Source organism: Amblyomma mixtum, chromosome 4 (genome assembly GCF_055824585.1).
Source record: "Amblyomma mixtum isolate Tamu chromosome 4, ASM5582458v1, whole genome shotgun sequence".
Lineage (NCBI taxonomy): Eukaryota > Metazoa > Arthropoda > Arachnida > Ixodida > Ixodidae > Amblyomma > Amblyomma mixtum.
The window spans coordinates 40,507,443-40,530,635 of record NC_143015.1 but is presented as its reverse complement, the minus strand read 5'-3'; the positions used below and the strand labels follow the sequence as shown (position 1 = coordinate 40,530,635).

Here is a 23,193-nt window from a genome sequence, read left to right as displayed (position 1 = left end):
CCGAATTTCTCGATTATTATTGCAACGGGTTTGATGACCGCTCTGTCGATACTAACTGGAATCTATTCGTTACCAAAGTTAAAGAACTAACAGATACATACATACCATTACGGACAATCTGTTCCCACTCGAGAGCCCCGTGGTACAACTCCTATCTTAAACGACTGTCCAATCGAAAAAAAAACGTTTTTACAGAGTTGCGAAAAGGTCTGGTAGTAACGCAAAATGGGAGGCGTACCGCGAAGCTAATGACGTTTACGTAACTGCACTTAAAAGCACAAAAATAATTTTCTTCACAATACACTTCCTAGCATTTATTCCACTGATCCTAAAAAGTTCTGGCGCATTGTCAACCCCAGCCACAGCGATACCATTTTACTTATTAGACGAGAATGGCCTTGACATCCCAGTTGCAGAATGCCCAGCGGTACTGAACTCCACATTCTGTAATAACTTTGTTCATTGTACTAACACCATTTATCCACAAGCGCAGACTTACAACTACATAACTATGGATCCCATTTGCATCGAAGCTTGTGGTATTGAGAAGATTATTGAATCCCTTAAACCATGCTCCAGTCCAGGTACTGACTTAATCAACGCGAAATTTCTTAATGGTTCTCAAACTTACTGTTCATTGCTGCTTTGCAAGATATTTCAACAGTCCCTCGACACCGGTGCTCTGCCTGCTGACTGGACGGTCGGGAAGGTGGTCCCAATTCATAAATCAGGTAACAAGAATTCACCCCTTAACTACCGTCCCATATCTTTGACAAGTATTCCATGTAAAGTATTGGAGCACATATTATACACAGGTATCGCGAACTTCCTTGAGTCAAATTCATTTTTTACAGACATGCAGCACGGTTTTCGTAAGCGACTGTCTTGCGAAACTCAGTTAGCATCATTTACGCATAAACTTAATCTCATCCTTGATCGCCGCTCAACAGCTGACTGCGTCTTCCTCGACTTCGCAAAAGCCTTCGAGAAGGTATGCCACAAATTACTACTTTTTAAGCTAAGCAAACTAAACCTTGATCCGAGGCTTTTTTCCTGGCTCGAATATTTCCTTTGCAACCGCACTGAGTTCGTAACTGCTAACAATGCCACCTCTCCATCAACCCCCGTCCATTCTGGAGTGCCACAGGGATCCGTCTTAGGCCCTCTTTTATTTCTTATTTACATTAATGACCTACCTTCTTGCGTAACCTCTAACATACACTTATTCGCTGATGACTGCGTAATTTTTCGCGAAATTAACGACACTAACGACGTATGCGCTCTACAGAATGATCTATCTGCTGTATCTGCATGGTGCAACTTATGGTTAATGCAACTTAATTCTTCTAAATGCAAAGTTTTACGTGTCTCCCGCACATCATCTACTACAGGTGCATATTGTCTAAATAATACCATACTAGAGGCCGTCACGTCATATCGCTACCTCGGAGTTCATATATCTTCCACTCTAAATTGGTCGCTCCATATTAACGTCATAATTAACAACGCTAACAGCATGCTAGGCTACCTACGCCGGAATTTCTCCAATTCCCCTACCTCCCTAAAACTCATGTTATATAAAACCCTTGTCCGTAGTAAACTAGAATACGCATCTGCAATTTGGGACCCCAGCTACGCAAATTCAATTAATGCACTCGAGCTTGTACAAAATAACGCCGCCCGTTTCATCCTACTTAACTTCAATCGTACTGCAAGTGTCACCTCCATGAAAAATACGCTCAACCTCCCACCCTTAGCCTCCCGTCGAAAATTTTCACGGTTATGTTTATTTCATAAAATTTTTTACAACTGTCCCAATCTACGCGATGAATTGATATCTCCTCCGTCTTTCATCTCTCCACGGCTAGATCACGTTCACAAGGTCGGTATAACGTCGCACGAAACAAAAGCTTGTTCTCAGTCGTTCATTCCCCGTACATCAGCAGATTGGAACCACCTTCCCGGATCGACAGCCTGCATTCAAGACATCCTGCGCTTCCGTAACAATTTAGCTAACATTGTATACTAAGGCTCACCACAAATGTACTTATCATTCTCCGTTTCCTTTGTATACTTTAGTTTCCTTTGTTTGTTCTCTTACCTTGCACTTACATATTATGCTTACTTCTTTTACTGAATTGTATAACCAGGAACATGACGCTTGTATGTTGAATTTTTGTTTTTGTTCTCTTTATGTAATTTGTAACCACTCCCCTCTGAAAAGCCTTTGGCCCTGAGGGTATCAATAATAAATAAATAAATAAATAAATAAATAAATAAATAAATAAATAAACCGTCCACTGCTACTATTCATCGACATCAGGGAAAAAAGTGCGGGTGCAAGTTGACACGAAAGCGCCACTTTGCAATTGTGAACGCCCGAAAAACGTACCAAATTCCTAGAGACGAGACTGTTGACTATTTACGCTTCGATAAGAACGCTAGTCGTCATTACCTCTTGACATGCAGCAACAAGCGGTTAACAGACACTCTGGCTCAATCGTGTCTGAGTCTTCTTTGAAAATAGAATAACTGCAGCGCGAGTATAGCTAGAATGAGGGCGTGCAAGAAGTGTCCTGTCACGCTCCGGAAAAATCAAGGACATATCAACAAAATTCACGCCATCAAGTCAAACTGAAGCGAACCAGGCACATGTGCTATGGGGATGACCCGGCGTACTGTAAAAAGTAAACTTGTGTAACGTCTGAACGAATGAAGCAATGATGACGAAATTGCAGTAGTCTGTTTTTCTTTATAAGGGAGCATTACGTGTAATAATTCAGAAAATCCCTCCTTTAGATTTTTCCTTGTCCCTAATGAGTAATACTTGCCCCCATTCGCTATACCAGTCTACGCGATATGTGGGGCTCACCTTGCTATGGTCCATACATCTCGCATTGCCGAGCGCCTGCACACTGTGCACGACTCTACAGTGTGCGCACGATATGAAGACTGTGTTTGAGCCTCGAGATTTGGGACTTGCAGCGTCCATTTCAGGTCAACTCGTTTCCGGAAGGAAGTATTCATGATCTGTCAATTATCAGTATTATTAACATTAAATTCGTTGTTCTCATATTTTTTTTAACTTAAAGGGAAGCTGAAATGGTTTTTTGAGAATTCGAGGTTAATCAAGAATACGAATCTATCAAGGTTCTAGATAAAGCATGCAAAGTAATTTTGCTCTAGGATTTTAAATGTTGTCATAATCATCGATTAAATCCGTGACGATGTTCAGGCTTCTTCTCACTACGTTGGAGGAGTGCGGGGAAACTCGGCAGTGACGTCATTGTTGCCGAAATTTCAATGTCCGCTGCTTACGCCTGCATGCTGCTGTGTGTCGTCAGATGGCGCCAAACAATACATCTTGAGCTTCACCTTCGATGTCGTCGACTTTCTTCCATGAAATAACCGTTTCTTTGCTGGAAAAGTAGTGCCGTCATACGTGACGTCATTATCGGGGCCTCTGTCCGTCGCTGTGCACTTCAGAGACGCTGAACGCCGACGAAGACTTTATTCGGCGATTACGCCACCATTTCAAATGCTAGAGCAAAATGATTTCGCAGGCTTTACCTGCACATTTTGCACATTCGGCAACCTTAAACTCATCGAATTCTAAAACCGCTTCAGTTGCCCTTTAAGAAATGCTTTTTTTTACAACTGAAATGGCTGTTAAAGAGGAATTCTGTCTGCTGAAAATGAATTAGCTCATTCTTACCGTTTTCCAAATATGTCGTTACCAGTACGCCGCCTTCATAGCATATCTTCCTGTTATTTGTTTTGCTGCGGCAATTTACCCCCATCCTATTGAAAAACGAATACTTATTACAGACCTCCTGCTAAACTTCTGGATTAGACCTGTCGCTCTTTCCTAAAAGGAGACTGGGGAAACGCGTAATGAGTGCCATCATTAAGTTCTCTGATTTCCCTTCACTGTACAGGATATATTTATGCCGCTCTATACAATGAGCAACACTACATTTTAGTGCCAAGAATCCCTTAATCAGATTCAAAAAGTTGTTTCGTACTAAATCGACATCAGTTAACCTGAAGTCTCACGCGCTACACGACAAATCGTGCTTCCCAGGTATGTTCTGCCCGGAAGGCAATACATCCGCACTACCAAAGCAATAGTAAAAAAAACGTAAAATTTAACGTAAAAGCTCCCATTTTTATAGCTTTGTCAAAAATAGCTTGGGCTTACGCAGCTGCTTCTATCCAGTGCAAAGCCTCGCACGGATGTGCAGGCTTTTGCAGTGTGCAATGACCTAATGCGCCGGGCGCGGCTAGAGTTAACGACATTGAAAGAATGTTTATCCAGGTAAAACCGAATAGCACTGGGTATTTGGTTTGTTTCCATCCGGGAATGACCGTTGGTTTTAGGTGCTGCGGTCAATACCCGCAACATGTCATTATAAAGAGACAAAAGTGATTAATATGTTTTGTGCGCAGACGGTTCGGCAATGTATATATATGGATATAATATATATATATATATATATATATATATATATATATATATATATAAGCGACGGTCACTGCAGAACGAAGAGCAGCCTAAGCCTCTGGATCCACGAAATGGCTCCTCGCTTTACCTCAGTGCTGGCCCTCGCCTTTGTTGCATCGACTGCCATCGGAGAGGAGATATCGGTCAGTATGGATTTTAAACAGCAGAAATTCATGATCGAGTGATTTGAACAGTTTGTGAGAGCTCTTAGTCTTTGTTGTTTTGTTCTAAAGTCGTGTTATACTAATGCTCCAGGCGCTCAGTTTGTTATTCCTAGGTACAAAGATGCATACCAGCTGAAACTGCGACGAACACCAAAAACCATGATGAAATAACAGCGCAAGGAACGGGACGAAAACACGAAGGAAGAAGACACAGACACGTGTTTTCGTGTTTTCGTGTTTTCCTTCGTGTTTTCGTCCCGTTCCTTGCGCTGTTATTTCATCATGGATTACCAACTAGCCCGGCATCTTGCACTTCTGACCAAAAACCAACAAACGAAATCAGGCAAAACATTGAATTGGAGTAGATCTCCACTACACGCTTGCCCATGCTGTAACTTTCTTTCCTTTAGCGTTCTCTGGGTATGCAACTGTGGATCGCTAAATTTTTAATGAGCATCCACTTTGGCTGGCTATAGACTTTTAACAGATACGGGTATCAGAGTGGCCATAGCTGCCGCTCTTATCCCATAGAACCCCTTGGGAGGGTATCTAGCCTATGGCTTTTCCAGCGGAGCTCCGCTTTCTCGCCTCAGCAGCCCAACTCACCATTGCTGCCTCCCCTGCTTTCGGCATCGAGTAATCATCCTCATCTCCATCATCAGCCTGACTACATCCACTGCAGGGCAAAGGCCTCTCCCACGTCTCTCCAATTAACCCTGTCCTTTTTCAGTTGCCGCCACTGTATCCCCGCAAACTTCTTAATCTCATCCGGCCCGCTAACGTTCTGCCGTCCCCTGCTACGTGTGCTTTCTCTTGGAATCCACTCCGTTACCCTTAAGGACCAGCGGTTATCTTGCCTTCGCATTACATGCCCTGCCCAAGCCCATTTCTTCCTCTTGATTTCAACTAAGGTGTCATTAACCCGCGCGTTTGTTCCCTCACTCACTCCGCCCTCTTCCGATCTCTTGACGTTACACCTATCATTTTCCTTTCCATAGCTCGCTGCGTTGCTCTTAACTTAAGCTGAACCCACTTTGTTAGCCTCCACGTTTCTGCCCCACAGGTGAGTACCGGTAGGATACAGCTGTTGTATACCTTTCTCTTCGGGGATATTGGTAAGCTACCATTCATGATCTGAGAGAACCTGCCATATGCGCTCCACCCCATTCTTATTCTTCTAGTTATTTCCCTCTCATGATCCGGATGTGCGGTCACTACCTGCCCTAAGTAGACATATTCTCTTACTACTTCCAGGTTCCCTTGCTGGGCTGTTGAGCATTACATTGGTTTTCTGCATGTTAATTCTGAACCCCACCGCTCTGCTCTGTCTGTCTAACTGATTGATCATGCTTTGCAGTTCTTGTCCTGAGTAGCTTAGCAAGGCAATGTCATCAGCGAATCGCAAATTACTCAGGTATTCTCCATTACGTGTTCTCCCCAACTGTTCCCATTCCAGTCCCCGGAATACCTCCTGTAAGCAGGCAGTCAAGAGCATTGGCGAGATCGTGTCTCCCTGCATGACACCTTTCCGTATTGGAATTTATTGCTGTCTTTGTGGAGAACTATAGTAGCTGTGCAATCGTTATAAATATCTTCAAATATTTTCACATAACACTCTTCTACACCCTGATTCCGCAATGCCTGAATGACAGCTGAGGTTTCCACTGAGTCAAATTCTTTCACGTAATCAATGAAGGCTATATATAGCGGTTGGTTATATTCTGCGCATTTCTCTATCACCTGATTGATAGTGTGAATGTTATCTATTGTCGAGTATCCTTTACGAAAGCCTACCTGATCATTTGGTTGACTGAAGTCCAAGGCTGTCCTGTCTCTGTTCGCGATTACCTTAGTAAATACCTTGTAGGCAACGGACAATAAGCTGATTGGTCTGTAATTCTTCAACTTCTTGACGTCTCCTTTCTTATGAATTAAGATAATGTCAGCGTTCTTCCAAGCTTCTGGTACTGTCGAGGTCACAAGGCATTGCGTATACAGGGTGGCTAGTTTTTGTAGCACCGAGTCATTGGTATTTACATAAAGGAACTGTATCCCCAAGTATGGGCGGAAAAATTTTGAAACGCTTCTTGTGTCTAGGGCTTCATAGAGCTAGTGTATGGGATTCTAGTTCTGTATTTTAACCTTATCGTTTACTTTTGCATGACGTCCCATCAGGTCTTGTTGGAACGAACAGGACTAATTGCCAACTCATATCTGACTGGTTTTTGCAATGGAAGTACCACTGACGCCAACAACGCAAAGATGCAGTTAAAGGGGTCTTGCTGCTACTTCTGAGAGCAGCATTTTTTTTTGCTTCAACCATCGGTTCTTTTTCCTTGTTTCGGCATTTCATTTCAAAAGTCAGACATTTGGAGAGAAACCGGTGAGGCTAGCTCAGTTGCAAGTAAATAATAGCAAGTCGCCGCCGAATGCTAGTGAATTGTTTCAGGTCCAAGTTTTACACCGTTACTTATATATCACAGATGATTGGCACAGTCTATCAGGGGGGGGGGGGGGGCACAGTTACCTGTCGGGAGCAGCAGCAGCAGCAGCAACAGCAGACGTAATTTGGAGCAACAAATTCCGAAGGATGCGGCGCGCTGCCATGACAGTAACTGTTGGCTTTGCGATCCAGTCATTATTTTAGTAGAAATTTACTGCTATAACAAGGAAGTGCGGGCTGCAAGGTCCCATAGGAATTCAGTCAAATTGTTGGGTGCTACCTGTAAAATAACAAATTATGATTGCAAATGCGTGGAGGAAAAAAAAGGGGGCATCATGGGTTTCAAAGTTCCACTAGGTCTGGTTTCACCCGCAGCTGATTGTGCTAGAATGGACTATAGAGAGATGTGCCAGATATAAAACACAAACGAGGATATGTCAAAAGAAAACATAGTCCGTTTGTGCAGGGAATAATATTTAGCGATGGCATTAATAAGCAGAAGCGTTGAGCGACCGCTGTTAGCAAAATACATACCCGTCTCACAAGTGTTGAGAATTAACTTTATTCTTTAGTGCTCATCTTCCTCAAGGGTCTGATTTTCATAAGCTGTAATTTCTTCCTTAGCCTGCCTATACGCAGCGTATCAAAAGGCGGCAGTTCAAAACGAGGGGCGAAAGTGTATAGCCTAGGATAAGCTCATCAAAAATCGCGTTTTTGATGTCGACTAGTAAGAGACCATTTTTGTGCGAATGCGCTACTTTACTATCAATCCTGAAAAACTTATTTGATTTGTCTGAAGCCTGTCAGGGGCCGGGAGAAATAAAATAATTATTGCCGCGATTGGGTTGCTAACCTGTGCAGGCTCGAGCAGATTAGCTTCGCTGGACACTGCACGGCAGCACTATGCTATCGCCACATTTTTTTTTATTCCATGCAAATCAAACCCGCGAATTTAGCAGATGCTTTGATCACATATATACTATTCCGCAATTCACACATGTATACTCATGTCTTCCTACACTGCACTTCACCTGCACATCAAAATTCCGGGAGACATACACATGCCTCAAGAACCGGCAACCGTTCAAGCAGCCGGTCCTGCGCAACGTACCCCTCCCTCCCCCTCCCCCTCCCACCGCCCCCCCCCCCCCCCTCCGCATCGTGCCATGTAACTGATCAGGCCTCATGTTAAACCGCCACACTTTCGCGCTGTTATATTTGTTGACCTCAGCAAAGAGAGCACATACCCACGAGGGGCGATTGGCCTATGCATCGCAGCCTGCATTACACGTCGTCGCCATCAACTTCCGTCGGTGAGCGAAAAGCACTATTAGCCTCCTGCACATAATGTCGGCAAGTGGATATGAAGCCTCTGAGACATTCATTAGATTAAAAAAACAGTGTAAGCAAACACCAGAGACAATTGTATCCAAATAAGAATTAATAATAATTAAAAGTACATAACAGTAAGTAAGTAAATAAATGACCATTCAATCGGAATAAAATACATAACAGATATAATTTATCTTTGTAGCTGAGTTTTTTCGGTAGCTGTTTATTACTGCAGTCATTCTATTACTCTAACTTCGAGTATTATATTTAACATTACCAGCGGCCTTCAGGATGCACGGTCGCTATCCGAGTAGTGATGATGACAATTCCATTCAATTGAACGTTCTTTATTTTCCACGTTGAAGGACAAACACCTACAACAAAAGTTCAAACACCATTGTTCTCGAATGAGTACAAAAGCCGAAAGGTTTACATCCAAATAGGCTCCAAAGTGTTTGAGCCAATGAAGTCATTCACAGTCTGCATTTATGTGGGAGCCTGTATCGAATAGTTGCTGATAATAACCGAAGCAGCACAAAAAACACGGGCGGCAGCAAAGACGAACACCAGACGCATTGAGTCTCGTCCGTGTTCTTTGTCCTACTCCTAACGAACCAATCAGGCTAAATCACAACTCTGCACATGTGTTTTATTTGTGCCGAGGCTCCAAAACAGAAAATGTTTTAAATTTAGGAGAGGAAAGCAAAAATGAGCCGCACAGATAAGTATTATTCATTTGTTTTACAGTAATAATTCAGTTATTAAGTAATGAGTAAGACGTATACTGAGCAGTTGTGCATGTGGGATGATTCTCGAATGCCACCAGCATCTGCTATTCCAAGCTGTATTGCTAAACCTTTTCAGAATATTTGTCATGTCATAAATGTACAATCTTGCAGATGTAGACACGAGCTTCTCTGCAGGTGCAGCGAATGTATTCCGTGTTGTGCAGGGAACTCTAACACTTTAAAGGGAGCTATTGGGAAATAGAATGCTGCATCTGCCTAATGGTCAAATATTAGGTATTAAACAGCGCAACATGCGCGTCAGCAAAAAGCCCAAAGGTATTTATTTCGGTTCGCTTGAAGTTTGAACTCATCAATTTATTAGGTCCATAAAAGGTTAGACCTGCGGACACTCTACGGCGCTCAGAAGTTCATCGATGATTAGATTAGTCAACCTTCCAGCATTCTTGTCAACTGCAGATCAGCGGAACCACTACCAATGTCCCTGCCGTAATCAACAGGATGTAAATCTGAAATTTCAAGGAGGATCGTGTTAAGCACGCCCAGCTGAGTAGCAACACTCAGGAAGAGATGCTCAGTGTTCTGCCTGACCACGGTGTTGAATATACGCGTACTTGAGATGCGAACCCACAACTGAGGCGAAAACGTAAGGGTTAGCCAAAAATTGAAACGGCTTTTGAATATTTTGAGCGTTTCTGAGCTGCAATTCACGAGACTGACGCTATAAAAACTACAAGTCCAACTTAGCAAGATTGTGAAGTACGCTTCGCTGACAAAAGCTTTGTTCTAGGATCATATTCCTGTTACCGTGATGGCGACGTCTGCTTTTTATCGGGGTCGTGCCTATCACCCCCCCCCCCCCCCCCCAAGAAAAAAAAAATTCTTAACCCTTTTCGCGGAGTTGCAGTGTATTTACTGTGCTTTCTGGTTCTCAGTGAGGACATTCAAACGAACCCAGGTCCTATGACGATGGCTCAGGAGGAAAAGCTTCAGTTAGTTTATGACGCCGTTCAAAGGCTTGAAGCAAGCCAGCCGATCATCCTTGAAAGTTTTAATAAGATAGTGACCATTCTTACAGACTTGCAAAAGGAAATGCCTTCTTTAACTAAACGTGTCCATGATCTTCAGCTTGAAAACCAGACAAGTTCAGACCTTCAAAATGATATTAAGTCTTTAGTTAAACGTGTGGAAGAACATGAACTTAAAAATCAGACAATGCGTCGACCTGAAGCATACACGAGCTGCTCCAGTGATCTGCCTAACGATCAAGTTAAAATTGATGATCTGTAAAACCGTTCCCGCCGGTCCGACGTTCTCTTTCATGGCATTCCTGATAAGGATAAAGCTGAAACTTGGGAAGGCTCCGAGCGTCTTGTTAACGGTTTTTGTTTGGAAAAACTTGGTCTTACAGTGTCTTCGTATCCTAGGCTCATCGCATAGGCCGATTTTCAGACGACGAAATCCGGCCTATTATTGCTAAGTTGTACAGTTGAATCTGTCTTGAGCTCTACGCTCAAGAATACGGACTACAGTATTTCACATGATTACCCTCAAATTGTTCGCGACAAACGCCCTACTCAAGTATGCAAAATCAGTAAAATCTGAAGGTGACAAAGTGCGTTTGGTTTTATATAAACTGCATATCATAGTGAGTCTTACTTCTTGAAGAGCGAGGCCAATCGCGCTGTGCGGGTGTCTCAAGAGTACGCAGACCTTCCTTTCGTCATAAATTGACAGTTAAACCAATATCGAGGTCACTCGCACGGCGTTGCACTAAATTGGGTACTAACTTCCTTAGCAGCATAAGAAGTCTTATTTCTAAAAACGTGGCTCTTTCTTCTCTAATCGATTCGTGCTGTTCGATGGTCATCGCGCTTACCGAGACTTGCCTAAATGACATAATTTCTGATGATGATCTTTTCGTCTGCGATTCCGAAATTAACATATTTCGTTGTGACCGCGTGGGCTGTAGGGGTGGTGGTGTACTTTTATCTATTAAGAAATATATCACCGCTGCGCTTATTGAAGTCGCGTTGCGCTTGGAGTCAGTTTGGGTTCTTTTGAAATGTGGACCTTCTGATATCATTGTTGGTGTAATCTACCGGCCTTCTGACATGAACACTTTATTCTCAAGTCAATTTGGCCAAATCTTAAGCGAACTTCCTGTTCGGTTTCCGTATTAAAGTTTCCGGTTTCTAGGTGATTTCAACTTTGCGGAAATTAACTGATCCTCTTTATTTACTCCAACTAATGATTCTGAAGCTCAATCTTTTCTCCAGTCTTGGCTTGACTTCTCATTGCAGGAACATATTTCTCAACCCACGCGTATTTCCGCCACTTCTGCAAATTTTCTGGATCTTGCCTTCACCAATAATCCTTATCTTTGTTCTAATATTGCGCTCTTAGAAGGACTTTCGGATCATTCCATAATCACCAGAAAGCTTAAGTTCGCACCCCATATAAAAACAATTTGCAAGAAGCAAATCAGGTTCTACAACCGAGAAAGCTTCGGTGAAATAAACGCTGAGTTGTCAATTTTTGCTGAGGACTTTCTTCTGGGTTTTGCAGTACGTTCAGTTGAGGACCACTGCAATCTTGCAGAAACAAACGTGATGCGCTTACCGGTCGATTCATACCTGCTATCACGATACTACAAAATAATACCGCGCCTTGGTTTAATAGCCGACAAAAATAGGCTCTCCTCTTCCTGGCAACGCTACAAAGTATGCGATAAGGAATATCAGACGGCGCTTAAATCTGCTCGTCGCCATTTCCTCAGCCATGATTTACCATCAGTGTTAAAGAATAAGTTTCGTAAGTTCTGGCAGACAATTAACCCTTCGAATCATCCTGATATAACTCTAACCAAAGCCGATCGAGGCCGCGTTCCTGTGGCTGAATGCGCGCAAGTTTTTAACGACGCATTCACATCAGTCTTTACCTGAGAAGGGGTTCACTTAGCCACTCCTACTACGTATAATTCTAATACCTCAATGTCCGAGATAATTCTTAGTGAAACTGGAATCCTATCTTTACTAAAGAAACTTAAAACGACCTCAGCATCTCATCACCTTGGTTTTAGAAAATAACATAATCAAGAATTCATCTTAAGGTACCCGTCGCATCCTGTCCGCTATTTTTTCGCAGTCTGTTTCATCTTATTTGGTTCCACGTGACTGGCGCTTAGCTAAGGTTGTGCCCATTTTCAAGTTCGGTGATCATTCTTTAGCACTAAATTATCAACCAATTTCATTAATCAGTACAATCTGTAAACTCATTGAACACGTGATTCATTCGCAGGTATTTAACTTTTTAGAACAACCCAACATAATCGTTAAATACCAACACGGCTTCCATAAAGGGCACTCGTGCGAAACCCAACAAGTTGACTCCATATTTCTTGATTTTTCCAAAGCGTTTGACATGGTTCCGCACAACCAGTTATTAACTAAATTAACACTTCTTAATATTCGCCCTCTATTTATTGCATTGCTTAAAGATTTCTCCGTTCCAGGTTCCAGTTTACCACTGCCAACAACCATAATTCGTCTCTCAGCCAAGTTCATTCCAGCGTTCCACAAGGAAGAGTGCTTGCCCCATTGCTTTTCTTGATAATTATTAATGATTTACCTTACTCAGTTTCTTCCCGAATCAGACCTTTCGCTGTTGATTGTGTGATTTATCGCAAAATTTATACTAACCAAAATCGCCTAGCCCTTCAATCCGACCTAGAGCAGTAACTGCATGGTGGTCTACCTGGCTCATGCAACTTAACCTTTCTAAAACAAAATTTGTCTTTACTAACCGAATGCCTAAATTTCAAACAGCGTATTCTTTAAATAACACTCCAGTTGAGTTGGTAGCCATGTATAAATACCATGGTCTTCATGTTCTTCCAGCCCTCACATGGAACCATCATAACGACACCGTCCATTCGTTGTCATCGTTCTTCTGGAAAAACGACCGCGCGGAATGCGCGCGAGCTATCCTAAGAAAAAAGAAGCTGAAGTGTCTGGCAAGCGGATGCTCCGCTTTTGGGCTACTAGCGACGTACACTGCCATCGCTTTGAAGCTCTCCTACTTAGACGTAATCAGCCGTGCCTGAATTACTGAACCACACGTGACATCTGGTGGAGGGCGCTGGGTAACGCATTCCATGCCTCGGACGCCCCCAGCAAGCAGAGATTCAAGTCCGCGAGGGTCATCTGCCATAGAGGTGATGCCTGTACACCCCGGCAGCCGCCGGCTCCAAGGGCTACAACCCGAGCTTGGGCCTCTGGAGTCTCGCTCGACCAATAGCGGTTCGTCCAGCGCCATCTTTGTCGACCCTCCAGCCCGAAATAGGCATGCAGACGACGATACCCAGCACCTCCACCAGATGTCACGCGTGGTTCAGTACGGCGGACACGGTTGGGTACGTCTAAGTAAGAGAGCTTCAAGGCGATTACAGCGGACGTCGGTAGCAGCCCAAAAGTGAAGCATTCGCTTGCCAGACACTTCAGCTTCTTTTTTCTTAGGCGAGCTCCCGCGCATTCCGCGCTGTCGTGTTTCCAGGAGAACGATGACGACGAATGGACGGTGTCATTATTAGCCTTAATCTTGCATCCACTAATCTGGCTTTATTTCTCTTAAAACACAACTTAAACCATGCTCCCTGCCACCTCTGATTACGTGCTTACACCACTCTTATGCGACCTAAAATTCAATACGCCTCGGTTTGTTATGACCCTCATCAAGCACACTTAATAAATAAAATTAAATCATTTCAGAATCGCATAGTTTTTTTATTTTCTCTGATTATTCGCGCCATACCAGCATCACAGCCTTGAAGAAACACGCAGATCTTCGGGATCTATGTCTCCGTCGTAAAGCTGCACGTTGATCACTTTTTCATAAACTGTATCATCACGTAATGACATTTTTCTTTGCCTTCTTTCATTTTTGACCGCCACGACCATCCATTTAAAGTTAAGTGCTTGTCATGTCGTACACCTAGATATGCACATTCATTCATATGCCATACTATAACTGACTAGAACCCTCTTCAATCACATGTTGCTACAGACACTGAGAAGGATAAATTTTACTCTCTGTTGGCTGCCATTACTTTTGATTAAATTTTTTGGGTATATTGTTAACTTACTAGTGCGTAAGGTTTCGGTTTTGATGACTCTTTTTATTTTCATGTCGTTGTTTGCAGAGATTGTATAACTTGTATTAACGTTACTGCTCTGCTGTTCAGTTCATGTTTTTGTTTTCCCCTTCACGCTTCAATGTTTAATTTTGTATTTTGTATTTGCCTTGCAAAAACCGTGGCTGTGGCTTAGCTTGCTTAAGCCCGGTAATTGCGAAAGCAATATCCGTAGCTACGCCATGGTTCAGCTGGTAGTGTAGCTGGTGGTGGTGCTTGTGGTTAGACTTGTGGTGATGCATCGGTTACACAATCCAATCCATTGAAATCCAATCCAATGCAATCCAATCCAATACGACTCAATCAGATCCAATTCGATCCAATCCAATCCAATGCAATGCTGAAGTGGTCGTGTGTAGATTACCGTTATCCCGGTGGGTGATGAAGAGCGCTGAAAGGCGCGCCGCGCGCGGCGGGCGCAGGAGTTAGGCAGCAGCTACCAAGCGCGGCCTGGCCTCGCGACGGCACTAGTTGGAGCTCTGCTCTTGCAGCTGTGACGTCACACCGCTAGGCGCGCTGCGCGTGGCGGGCGCAGGAGTTAGGCAGCAGCCACCACGCGCGGCCTCGCCTCGCGACGGCACAAGTTGGGCCCCTGGTTTTTGCGGCAGATGGTATTACGTCATAGCAGAGGTCAAGCTAAAGGTCAATGGTAGCTACCGCGGCCTCGCCACGCGAGGAGCTGAAAGTGAAAGTAGTATTGCTTTCGGAATAAAACTCATATGCTGTTATCTGTTTTGTTGTAGTTTATTGAAGTTGGGATTTATTTTTTTACTGTTCATCACATGCCTGTACCCCCCCCCCCGTAATACCCTCGAACAGAGGGAGGGCCCTTAGGGGTAATTTGTTTAAATAAATAAATAAACCACTCATGTTTATAAAGTAATTATCTCAGCAAATTGTAAAAATCTTACAAATATTATCTCTTCTGTCTGAACTTTCGAATGCTTAAAATGGGCAATACCGATATCCGCCATTATGTTAGAGCCAATGGATGATGGGAATTTTGCTTTCTGTGCGGGTGGTTTAATTCCAAACCACTACCCCCTAGGCGGCTGAAATTTCTGGAACCCTTAACTATAACTTCCCACATAGCCTGAGTTGCTTCGGGACGTTAAACGCCGATAAACCGTAAAATACCTTTGTTCGAGATGAAACTTCAGCGTTTCTTAAGAAATAACTGATACTCCGTCACCTCATCCACTTCTTCAACGCAGGAGCTGCCACATATTTTTCAAATCATAAACAGTTTACGGCTGACTGTGGGGTGGCGGTTCAGTTCCAGAACTGCATCGTTTTTTAAGTGTATGATTAGTGAGTCAGAAGCTTGCATGGAGCTCACTCTTTCCGTCCAACTTACTGCGAGACTTCTGTGAAATGATTTTGTGTGGAAAGACGCAAGGAAACGCTGGACTTTTATCTTTTTCTTTTCTAGGAGCAGAATACTGCCCTTCTGGTGGACGCGGTTGGACTTCTGGATGAAGGTGTTGCACTCTACAGTTCAATTGACGATCCAAGAGAGAAATGCTTGACCTGCACTAGAGTGGCTTTTGAACCGGAAGACCTATTCGCTATTTTCGTTTATCATTATAAGGGCCAGGGCGGACAGCCAGGGTACGTTGGACGGTGATTGATATATCTTACTACTTCTCTGTGAAACGGAATTGGCAGTTTCCTAAAAGCATGACTATGAAAAGCGTATTCCAGAGGCATATTGCATTCGTAAGAAAAGAGAGATGTGAGAACTCGAAGACAGCAGCCTACCAAGTGAATAAGCACCATGTGAAAGAAAATTTCGCAACTAAAGCACATTTGCAGCATTGATGATCAAATTTAAAATTTTTATTCTTGGCGAGCAACACTTTTTTTATTACCGAATGTTTTAGAGACCAGAAAGGTACGTTCAAGCAGGACGCCGCAGTCTAAATGGGGACATCAGCTTCGCTTTAATTTTTGCCATCCTTAGGCCGCATACAGTGCGCTGTGTAGCGAAATACTTCAAAGGATCAGGAGAGCCTTGGTTTTCTGAGATTTAGTGCAGGCGATGATCCATTGTAAGTTCAAAAGTGTTCATGCCGTCATAAACCACCACATGCTTCGACATGAAGCGTAAAAGTGTGTCTAAACTGCGTCTAGACAGAGCGACTGCTTTGTTCGAGTTGGTAACACTTGCCCAAACGTCTCGATGAAAAAAAAAAATCTTTGAAGAGCAGCCAGTGCAAATGCTACGTAGAAGAGAACGTCAAAATATAGGCGGTGCTGTTTGTAAGAAATGAAATGCAGTTATTTAGTTAATTACTTTTCCCGCGCATCGCGAAAGGTGACGATGCGAAAGAAACTAGCAAAATATTTGCGCGCCTATTTGTGCTTGGCAGCCCTCTTGGAGAGTTCGTTCCGGTTCACTCTTGCAACGCGTTCGTTGGAAATGTGTGATAGTAGTGTAATTCATTCACTACAAACATATTTTTATTCTTTTCTCTAGGAATGACGTGAGTTACTGCCATAACCTCACTACGACAGAATCTTTGAAGTATGGTTTCGCCCCCTGCAAAGGTGAGTTTTCATTTTTCGGGCCCGCAGTGATTTTGATTCCTACTGAGACATTTGCAACACATTTTGATGCAGTACTTTGCTTTCACTGGAGTGTTTTGCATTTTGCGGGAAACGTTTTTAGCATAAAATTGACATCAAGCTCTTCTTTTTGCTCCTTATTCTACAGCAGTCATTGAAAATTCTGTGTTTGGCCACAGTTTGATCCGCTTTGCGCTCTGTAAGCAGTATGACATCATCCTTATATTTGAACATTGTGTCCACTAGTGATTAGTTTCGTTAGTTCACTTGAAATGCGCAGATGTTCGGACAGCAACTCGGTTTCTCAGGTTTTTTTGCTAAGGGCTGATTATTTCCATTCGTGGTTGAAATTCATGTTGAAAGCATATAAAGTCATGTTTCTGTGGCAGCACGTTCTCGCAACACATCCCATTTCAGCTGAAAGAAGAGATGATAGAGGAATAAAATATTTTTGAGCAAATAACTCTGCTTAGTTTTATGCCCCTGTGGTGTGTATTGCTTTATGCTGTCATTAAACCTGAGCATACGTATTTGTAACTGCAATTGCGACGCACCTCTTGTCCCTAATAATTTTTTCGACCGTTCTACAATAAGTGCTACAAATCTAGACGTTCACTGAGCGGCATCATTCACCAAGCGATATCTCCCATGCATATTACAGAATTTTTACAGTCCATTTTTCACAGATGCCTAACTATCCAGCTTGATTTTGCAAAGAAGCACAATCGTGTCCGCCCGTGCTCTAAAGCTGACCAATACACTCTTTTCTATAATTGCGCTCTTTTCTCGGCATTAATTCATTGTTGATGCCTTAACGTATTCATTATCGTCATCATCATGAGCCAGACTGTGCCCACTCCGAGGGGACGGGGGGGGGGGGGGGGGAGGAAGGGGCATAGTACTATATTTCCATAGTTAACCCTGTTGCTGGCAACTTGCACCCTAACTGCCCCCTAAACTACTTTATCTCATCCGCCCACCTAACTTTCTGCAGCTCCTTGCCACGCTTGCCTTCTCTTGGAATCAACTCCGTCACTCTTAAGGACCATCGGTTATATTGCTTCGCATTACATGACCTGCCCAGGCCCATTTCCCCTTCTTTATTTCTGCTAGGATGTCATTAACCTGTGTTTTTTTCTCTCACCAAATGTACCCTCTCACTGTCTGTTAATTTACACCATTCATTTTTGCTTTCCATACCTTGCTGCGCTGTCCTCGATTTAAGTAGACCCCTTTTCGTTAGCCTCTACTTTTGAGCCTCATCGGTTTGTACCTCAAAGATACTTGTGCTATCTACTATTTTCTTGAGGGATATGGAAAACTGCCATTCATGATTTGAGACAATCTACCATATGCCCCCCCGCCATTCTGATTCTTCTAGTTATTTCCCTCTCATGATCCAAATTAGCGGCCAGTACCTGCCCTAAGTAGACGTCTTCCTTAACCATTCCCAAAACCTGGCTACCAGTTCTAAACTTCTGCCCCCATTTAAGACTATACAGCGTTACTTTCTTTTACAGCATATTAATTTTCAGAACAACTGTAAACGTATTCCCTAACCATTTCTAGCATCTCGCTGTCAAATGCAAACTGCTGTCACCTTTTGAGACGGTTCAACGTTACTTTCATTTGCTGCATATAAATTTTTAGGCGTACCGGTCTGGTGTGCCTCAATTGCCACGCTTTGCATTCCGTCCCCTGAGTGACCTAGCAAAGCAATGTCATCAGCCAATCCCATATTGCAAGGTATTCTCCATTGCCTCTTCTTTGCCGCTGCGGTGGCTCACTGGTTCTGGCGCTTGACTGCTGACCCGAAAGACGCGAGTTCGATCTCGGCCGGGATGATGGAATTTCTATTTTTAGTCGCTTTGGGAATACGTACATACTGTGAATACATGCTGTAAGCACTCTGTGAAAAACATTGCCGAGATCACGTATCGCTGCCAGACACCCTTCCTGATTGAAATTTTATTGTTGACTTCACAAAGGGCTATAGCAGCTGTGCACTCGTTATAGATATGTTTCAGTGCTTTTACACAGAGCCCTTTTAAACACTGATTCTGCAATGCCTTAATGACCGCTTGCCGTTTGACTGAGTCAGATGCTTGCCCGTAATCTATGAAGGAAATACATGAATGTTTGTTATATTCCGCCCATTTCTCTACCACCTCACTGATAATGCGAATATGGTCGACTGTCAAGCATTCTTTACGAAAGCCAGCCTAATCATTTGGTTGATTGAAATCTATGATTGTAGCAACTCTGTTAACGATTAGCTTACGAAGTCCATATACGCAACCGACCGTAAGACGATCTGGCTGCAGTTTTTCAAGTGCTTGATGTCATCTTTTGCTTCTTTCTTATTACAGTTCTTTTTTATTGAATATTCTTCGACTGCCACCCTTTTATGTTGACATTTGTACTTATGATGATTTCTGGATCGCAGCCTCTACTTGACCCCTTTTCTGTTGAGCTTGCCCTACTCCTATTTTAGCATTGTCCTTCATTTCATTCGTACACAGCTCTTTTTAAGCATGAAATGCTTTTAGCGCCCGTTGTCGGCAGTGTGGTGACGTCACGCCGAGACCGAGAGCCATCATCCGGGCACTGAATTCCACTCATCAGGGCTCTGAAACGAGAACATCCGGGCACCGTACGAGACTTAAAAGATTCAACGAGACTCTCTAAGCCCTCCTACGGGACCGGCATACAAGCGCCGGTTGCTCTCCAAACGAGTCACAAAAAATAACTGCTGCCAGTTTATCAAGATATCAGTCGAGCTGTGCATTTGATAATGCACGGAATTATAATTTCTGATTTCTAATAACGCGTGCAAAAAGCACATACATGCCACAATACACTTCGTTGTCATACGTGATCTGTTAGGGGCTTTGAGAGAAGGTCGCTTAGAGAAAGAGGGGAGCTCCAGGGCGAGAAGGGCTTTCGGCTGAAAAACTGCCTTCGCGTGCTCCCCAAGTATGGCGCTGCGGTCCTACACTGACGCATCATGTAAAAGACCGGCCGCAGGGCCTTCATGCCCTTTCCCCCTCTGGCAGGCAGATGTATACACGCTCGCGGAGTATTCGAACGCGCTGCATATACATTCTTGTCAGGCTGTGCCTCGTCGTGTCCCCGTACGCTTCTGCATCGTCCTGGATTTCAATGCCGCCACCGTCACAGCTGCTTAAGCCGAGCAATGGAGCCTGTGTTAGGCCCGTAAACATTTCATGCTTACTCTACTCTCGGTTACGGGAGAGGCATTTTTTGCTTTTTTCGCTGCTCAGTGATGGAAAGTTAAAAAATAACTGTTTTTCGAGGGGGGGGGGAGCACATCATTATAACAACGAATGATGGTTTGTTTCGAGAGTGGCATTTCGTGCACTGGAACAGGAGAGGCAAATCAGTTCGCATCTAATAATTAAGAAATAGAGTTGATTACATATACAGCTTCTTCAAATGGCAGTTATCCTAGGCCAGTCATGTGTGCACTATGGAGTGAATTTGACTATTTACCCTTTTTTGGGCTGCGCATGAAGAGCAGTTATCAGGCCAACTGCGCAGGACTGGGGCACAAATCCTTGTTGTTGAAAGCCTTTACCGACCAGAGTGAGCTTAACGACGTTTGCTTTAATCCACCGGACTCCATTTGCAGGGCTCTGATCACCTGCTGAACAATTTTCACAGAAAACACTGCTTGTCTAATCTGCTTGGTAAAGTGTCCCGAACTATTGCTAGCAAGCCATAACAATGAACATTTTTCTCCCTTTCAGATGGTGCAATTACTACTACAGCCCAAGGTTATTACTACGACAGGAAGACCTGCTTTCTAGGCCGATTCCCACTTCCCGGTGGCGATCGTAAGTCACATGAAATCAATCGAAGGGCGGATCAGCAAATTCGCAATCCAAGGTTGATTATTTGAAAGTTATTGCGGTTGGCCGATACTGGCAGTAGAGTCACGTTAATGTGACATCTATGGTGCAGCCAGCATTCAGATCACGTATCAAAATGAGTAACTGAGTGATCCTTTTAACCTTGATAAGATCCTTTCCAATCAACCCCAGAAGGACATCCACGTATCAAACGATTATCCGGAATGAAGTCCTGGATAAAAGAAAAGGTAAAACCAAAGTCTCTAAAAAAGCCTTTGCAAAGAATGCACATAAAGAGAAAGAACATACATAACAGCTAGAAAACTTATCTGAGAGAAGAAAGCAGTTCGGAGGTTTGCATGGAGGAAGCTTCTATAAGAATTAAATCTGAAGGCAAATAAAGTTCACTCTCTCTGTCTCCTTGCAACCCCGGCGGTATGGGCCGTACTATCAAAAAAATTTCCAGTGACTCATAGTGGCGGCGGCATTCGGCAGCCACCGGATCTACGGGCGCATGGAATACGCGGCACCGCGAAGAGATGGCGCGCTCTAGATCTATGGCTCTGAGTTCTCATTGCATGGAGAAAGAAAGCTTAGGTGAGGGCACGGGTGAGGCCCTTGTTGTCTCAGCTGCATGAAGAAAAGTGTGCCGGAGGTCACTTTACTTCGCAAAGGCTACTGGGAGCCCTTGGCCGATGGCGCAGCCAATAGTAACGTTGGGCGGAGCGACGTCGTCTGCTGCATCGTCTTCTGGGCACGTTTGCGCGTGCCCATACGCCGGCAAACTATCCAGAGGAAGCACCCAGGTACAACTTCAATAACAGCAACATAAATACGTTCTCTAAATTATTCCTTCTTGCTTGTCCTAGTCGCAGTAATAACCTGTTCTAAAATTTTTGCAGCTTACAGTGACTAATTGTGCTCATATGCTTGGGCACAAAAGTTTTGCATATATGTAGAATGTACTTGGCTGGCACGACAAAATTTGTCGCCGCGAGCGCATGCGCTGGCTTTCTGGTTGTCGTTACTCTGGTACCCTCCTGCTCCCTTCGTTACAGCGTCCTCCGGTTTAATGAGCCTAACTGTATATTAAGCACCAGCATAAAATCTTCATAACGAGCTAGCAGACTTTCTGACATGGTAATAACGTTGGACTGATGGTGCCAGTGGTCAATTTATTAGGGGAACATCCTGCATATCTCAGTTCTCCCAGAACATGTAATTGTCCTACAGTCTCATTGAGAGCTAGAACATAAGTCTGCCCTGCAGCCCTTTCCTCGTCAATTACCGTCACCGCGTAGAGTGAACTTCAGCTACGGCAAAGACTTCAATTGATAGGTGTAGGGGAATGTTGATATTCGCCATGTGCACCTTTCTGAGTTATTGTTTTGTTTAAACTTAGGTAGGCACTAATTTCTCCTATGAAGCTGTTTTTCTGTCCTGCATAACAGAACGCGTTCAGCCTCTTCGTCACGTCGTACTGGCGACCAGGATATGCTCTATGCCCCTCTTTATGTTACTGGCTGCTTGCCGTCAACAGACTTGCAGCGACCTCACAAGAATAAGAGTTGCGTCACAACGGCTTGCGAAAAAAATTTTCAGAAGGACGTAAAGAGATTTTTTTTGCAGCAACATCAACTTGCTTCTTGCGTTTTACATTCGTGTTGTGAAAAAAACAAGAAGAGATCAACTGTCAATGATACAAGATATTTTGCTTTTTGCAGATTGCCTACTGTGGATAAAAAGAGATTTCAAGGATTCCGTGCCAGAGGAATGCGTGGGCGCATTTAAAAAGTACTGCGGGCCCCAGAAGTACGTTCTTTATAAAAAGAAGCAGTGTTCGTGAGTTCTATCGCCACTGAGCATACCCGCCTCACGCGATGGTCCACGAGAAAATGTGATGCGCTTCTTTTAAGCATGCGAAATAAACATCTTGAAACGAAACTACGATTGTTTACCTTTTTTTGCTCTCTTTGAATACGCCAATGGATATTTTGGCAGCTCCTGAGTGTAATACACGTAAGCAGGTGCCTGTTAGTGTATTTAATGCCTACAAAAAGTTTCTACTTGTATAAAGAAATTAATGCGGATTTTCTTTAGTCACCAGAAATCATCAGCAGCCAAACCACGCGTAGCGCGCATAAGTATTAAAATTTGCTTCAAGAAGTAATACAATGCCCTTGTCTCAAGAAAAAATCCTTTAAAGCTGAACAATTATTCAAACTTTATCTTTGAAAAAGCCCGCATCGAACTGCACAGCCCCGCTTGTAAACGCAAAGAACACCAAGAATAATTACACGCGCAGGACAAAAACACGCTAAATGGTTATCTTCAAAGTTCGATGGCATTGATGATGCAAAAATATGGTGCGGA

The 23,193-nt window shown here is 43.6% G+C and overlaps 1 protein-coding gene across 1 annotated transcript in view; it reads left to right on the top strand.

The window, feature by feature from the left end:
* LOC149346304 (uncharacterized) overlaps window positions 1–22,666 on the top strand; it is a 31,671-nt gene extending 9,005 nt beyond the window's left edge. The window contains exons 4-7 of the mRNA XM_089541287.1: window positions 15,813–15,991; window positions 16,860–16,930; window positions 20,719–20,805; window positions 22,545–22,666. Coding sequence (XP_089397413.1) covers window positions 15,813–15,991; window positions 16,860–16,930; window positions 20,719–20,805; window positions 22,545–22,666 — 459 coding nt within the window. The remainder of the gene's footprint in view (window positions 1–15,812; window positions 15,992–16,859; window positions 16,931–20,718; window positions 20,806–22,544) is intronic.
* Window positions 22,667–23,193: the final 527 nt, after the last annotated feature.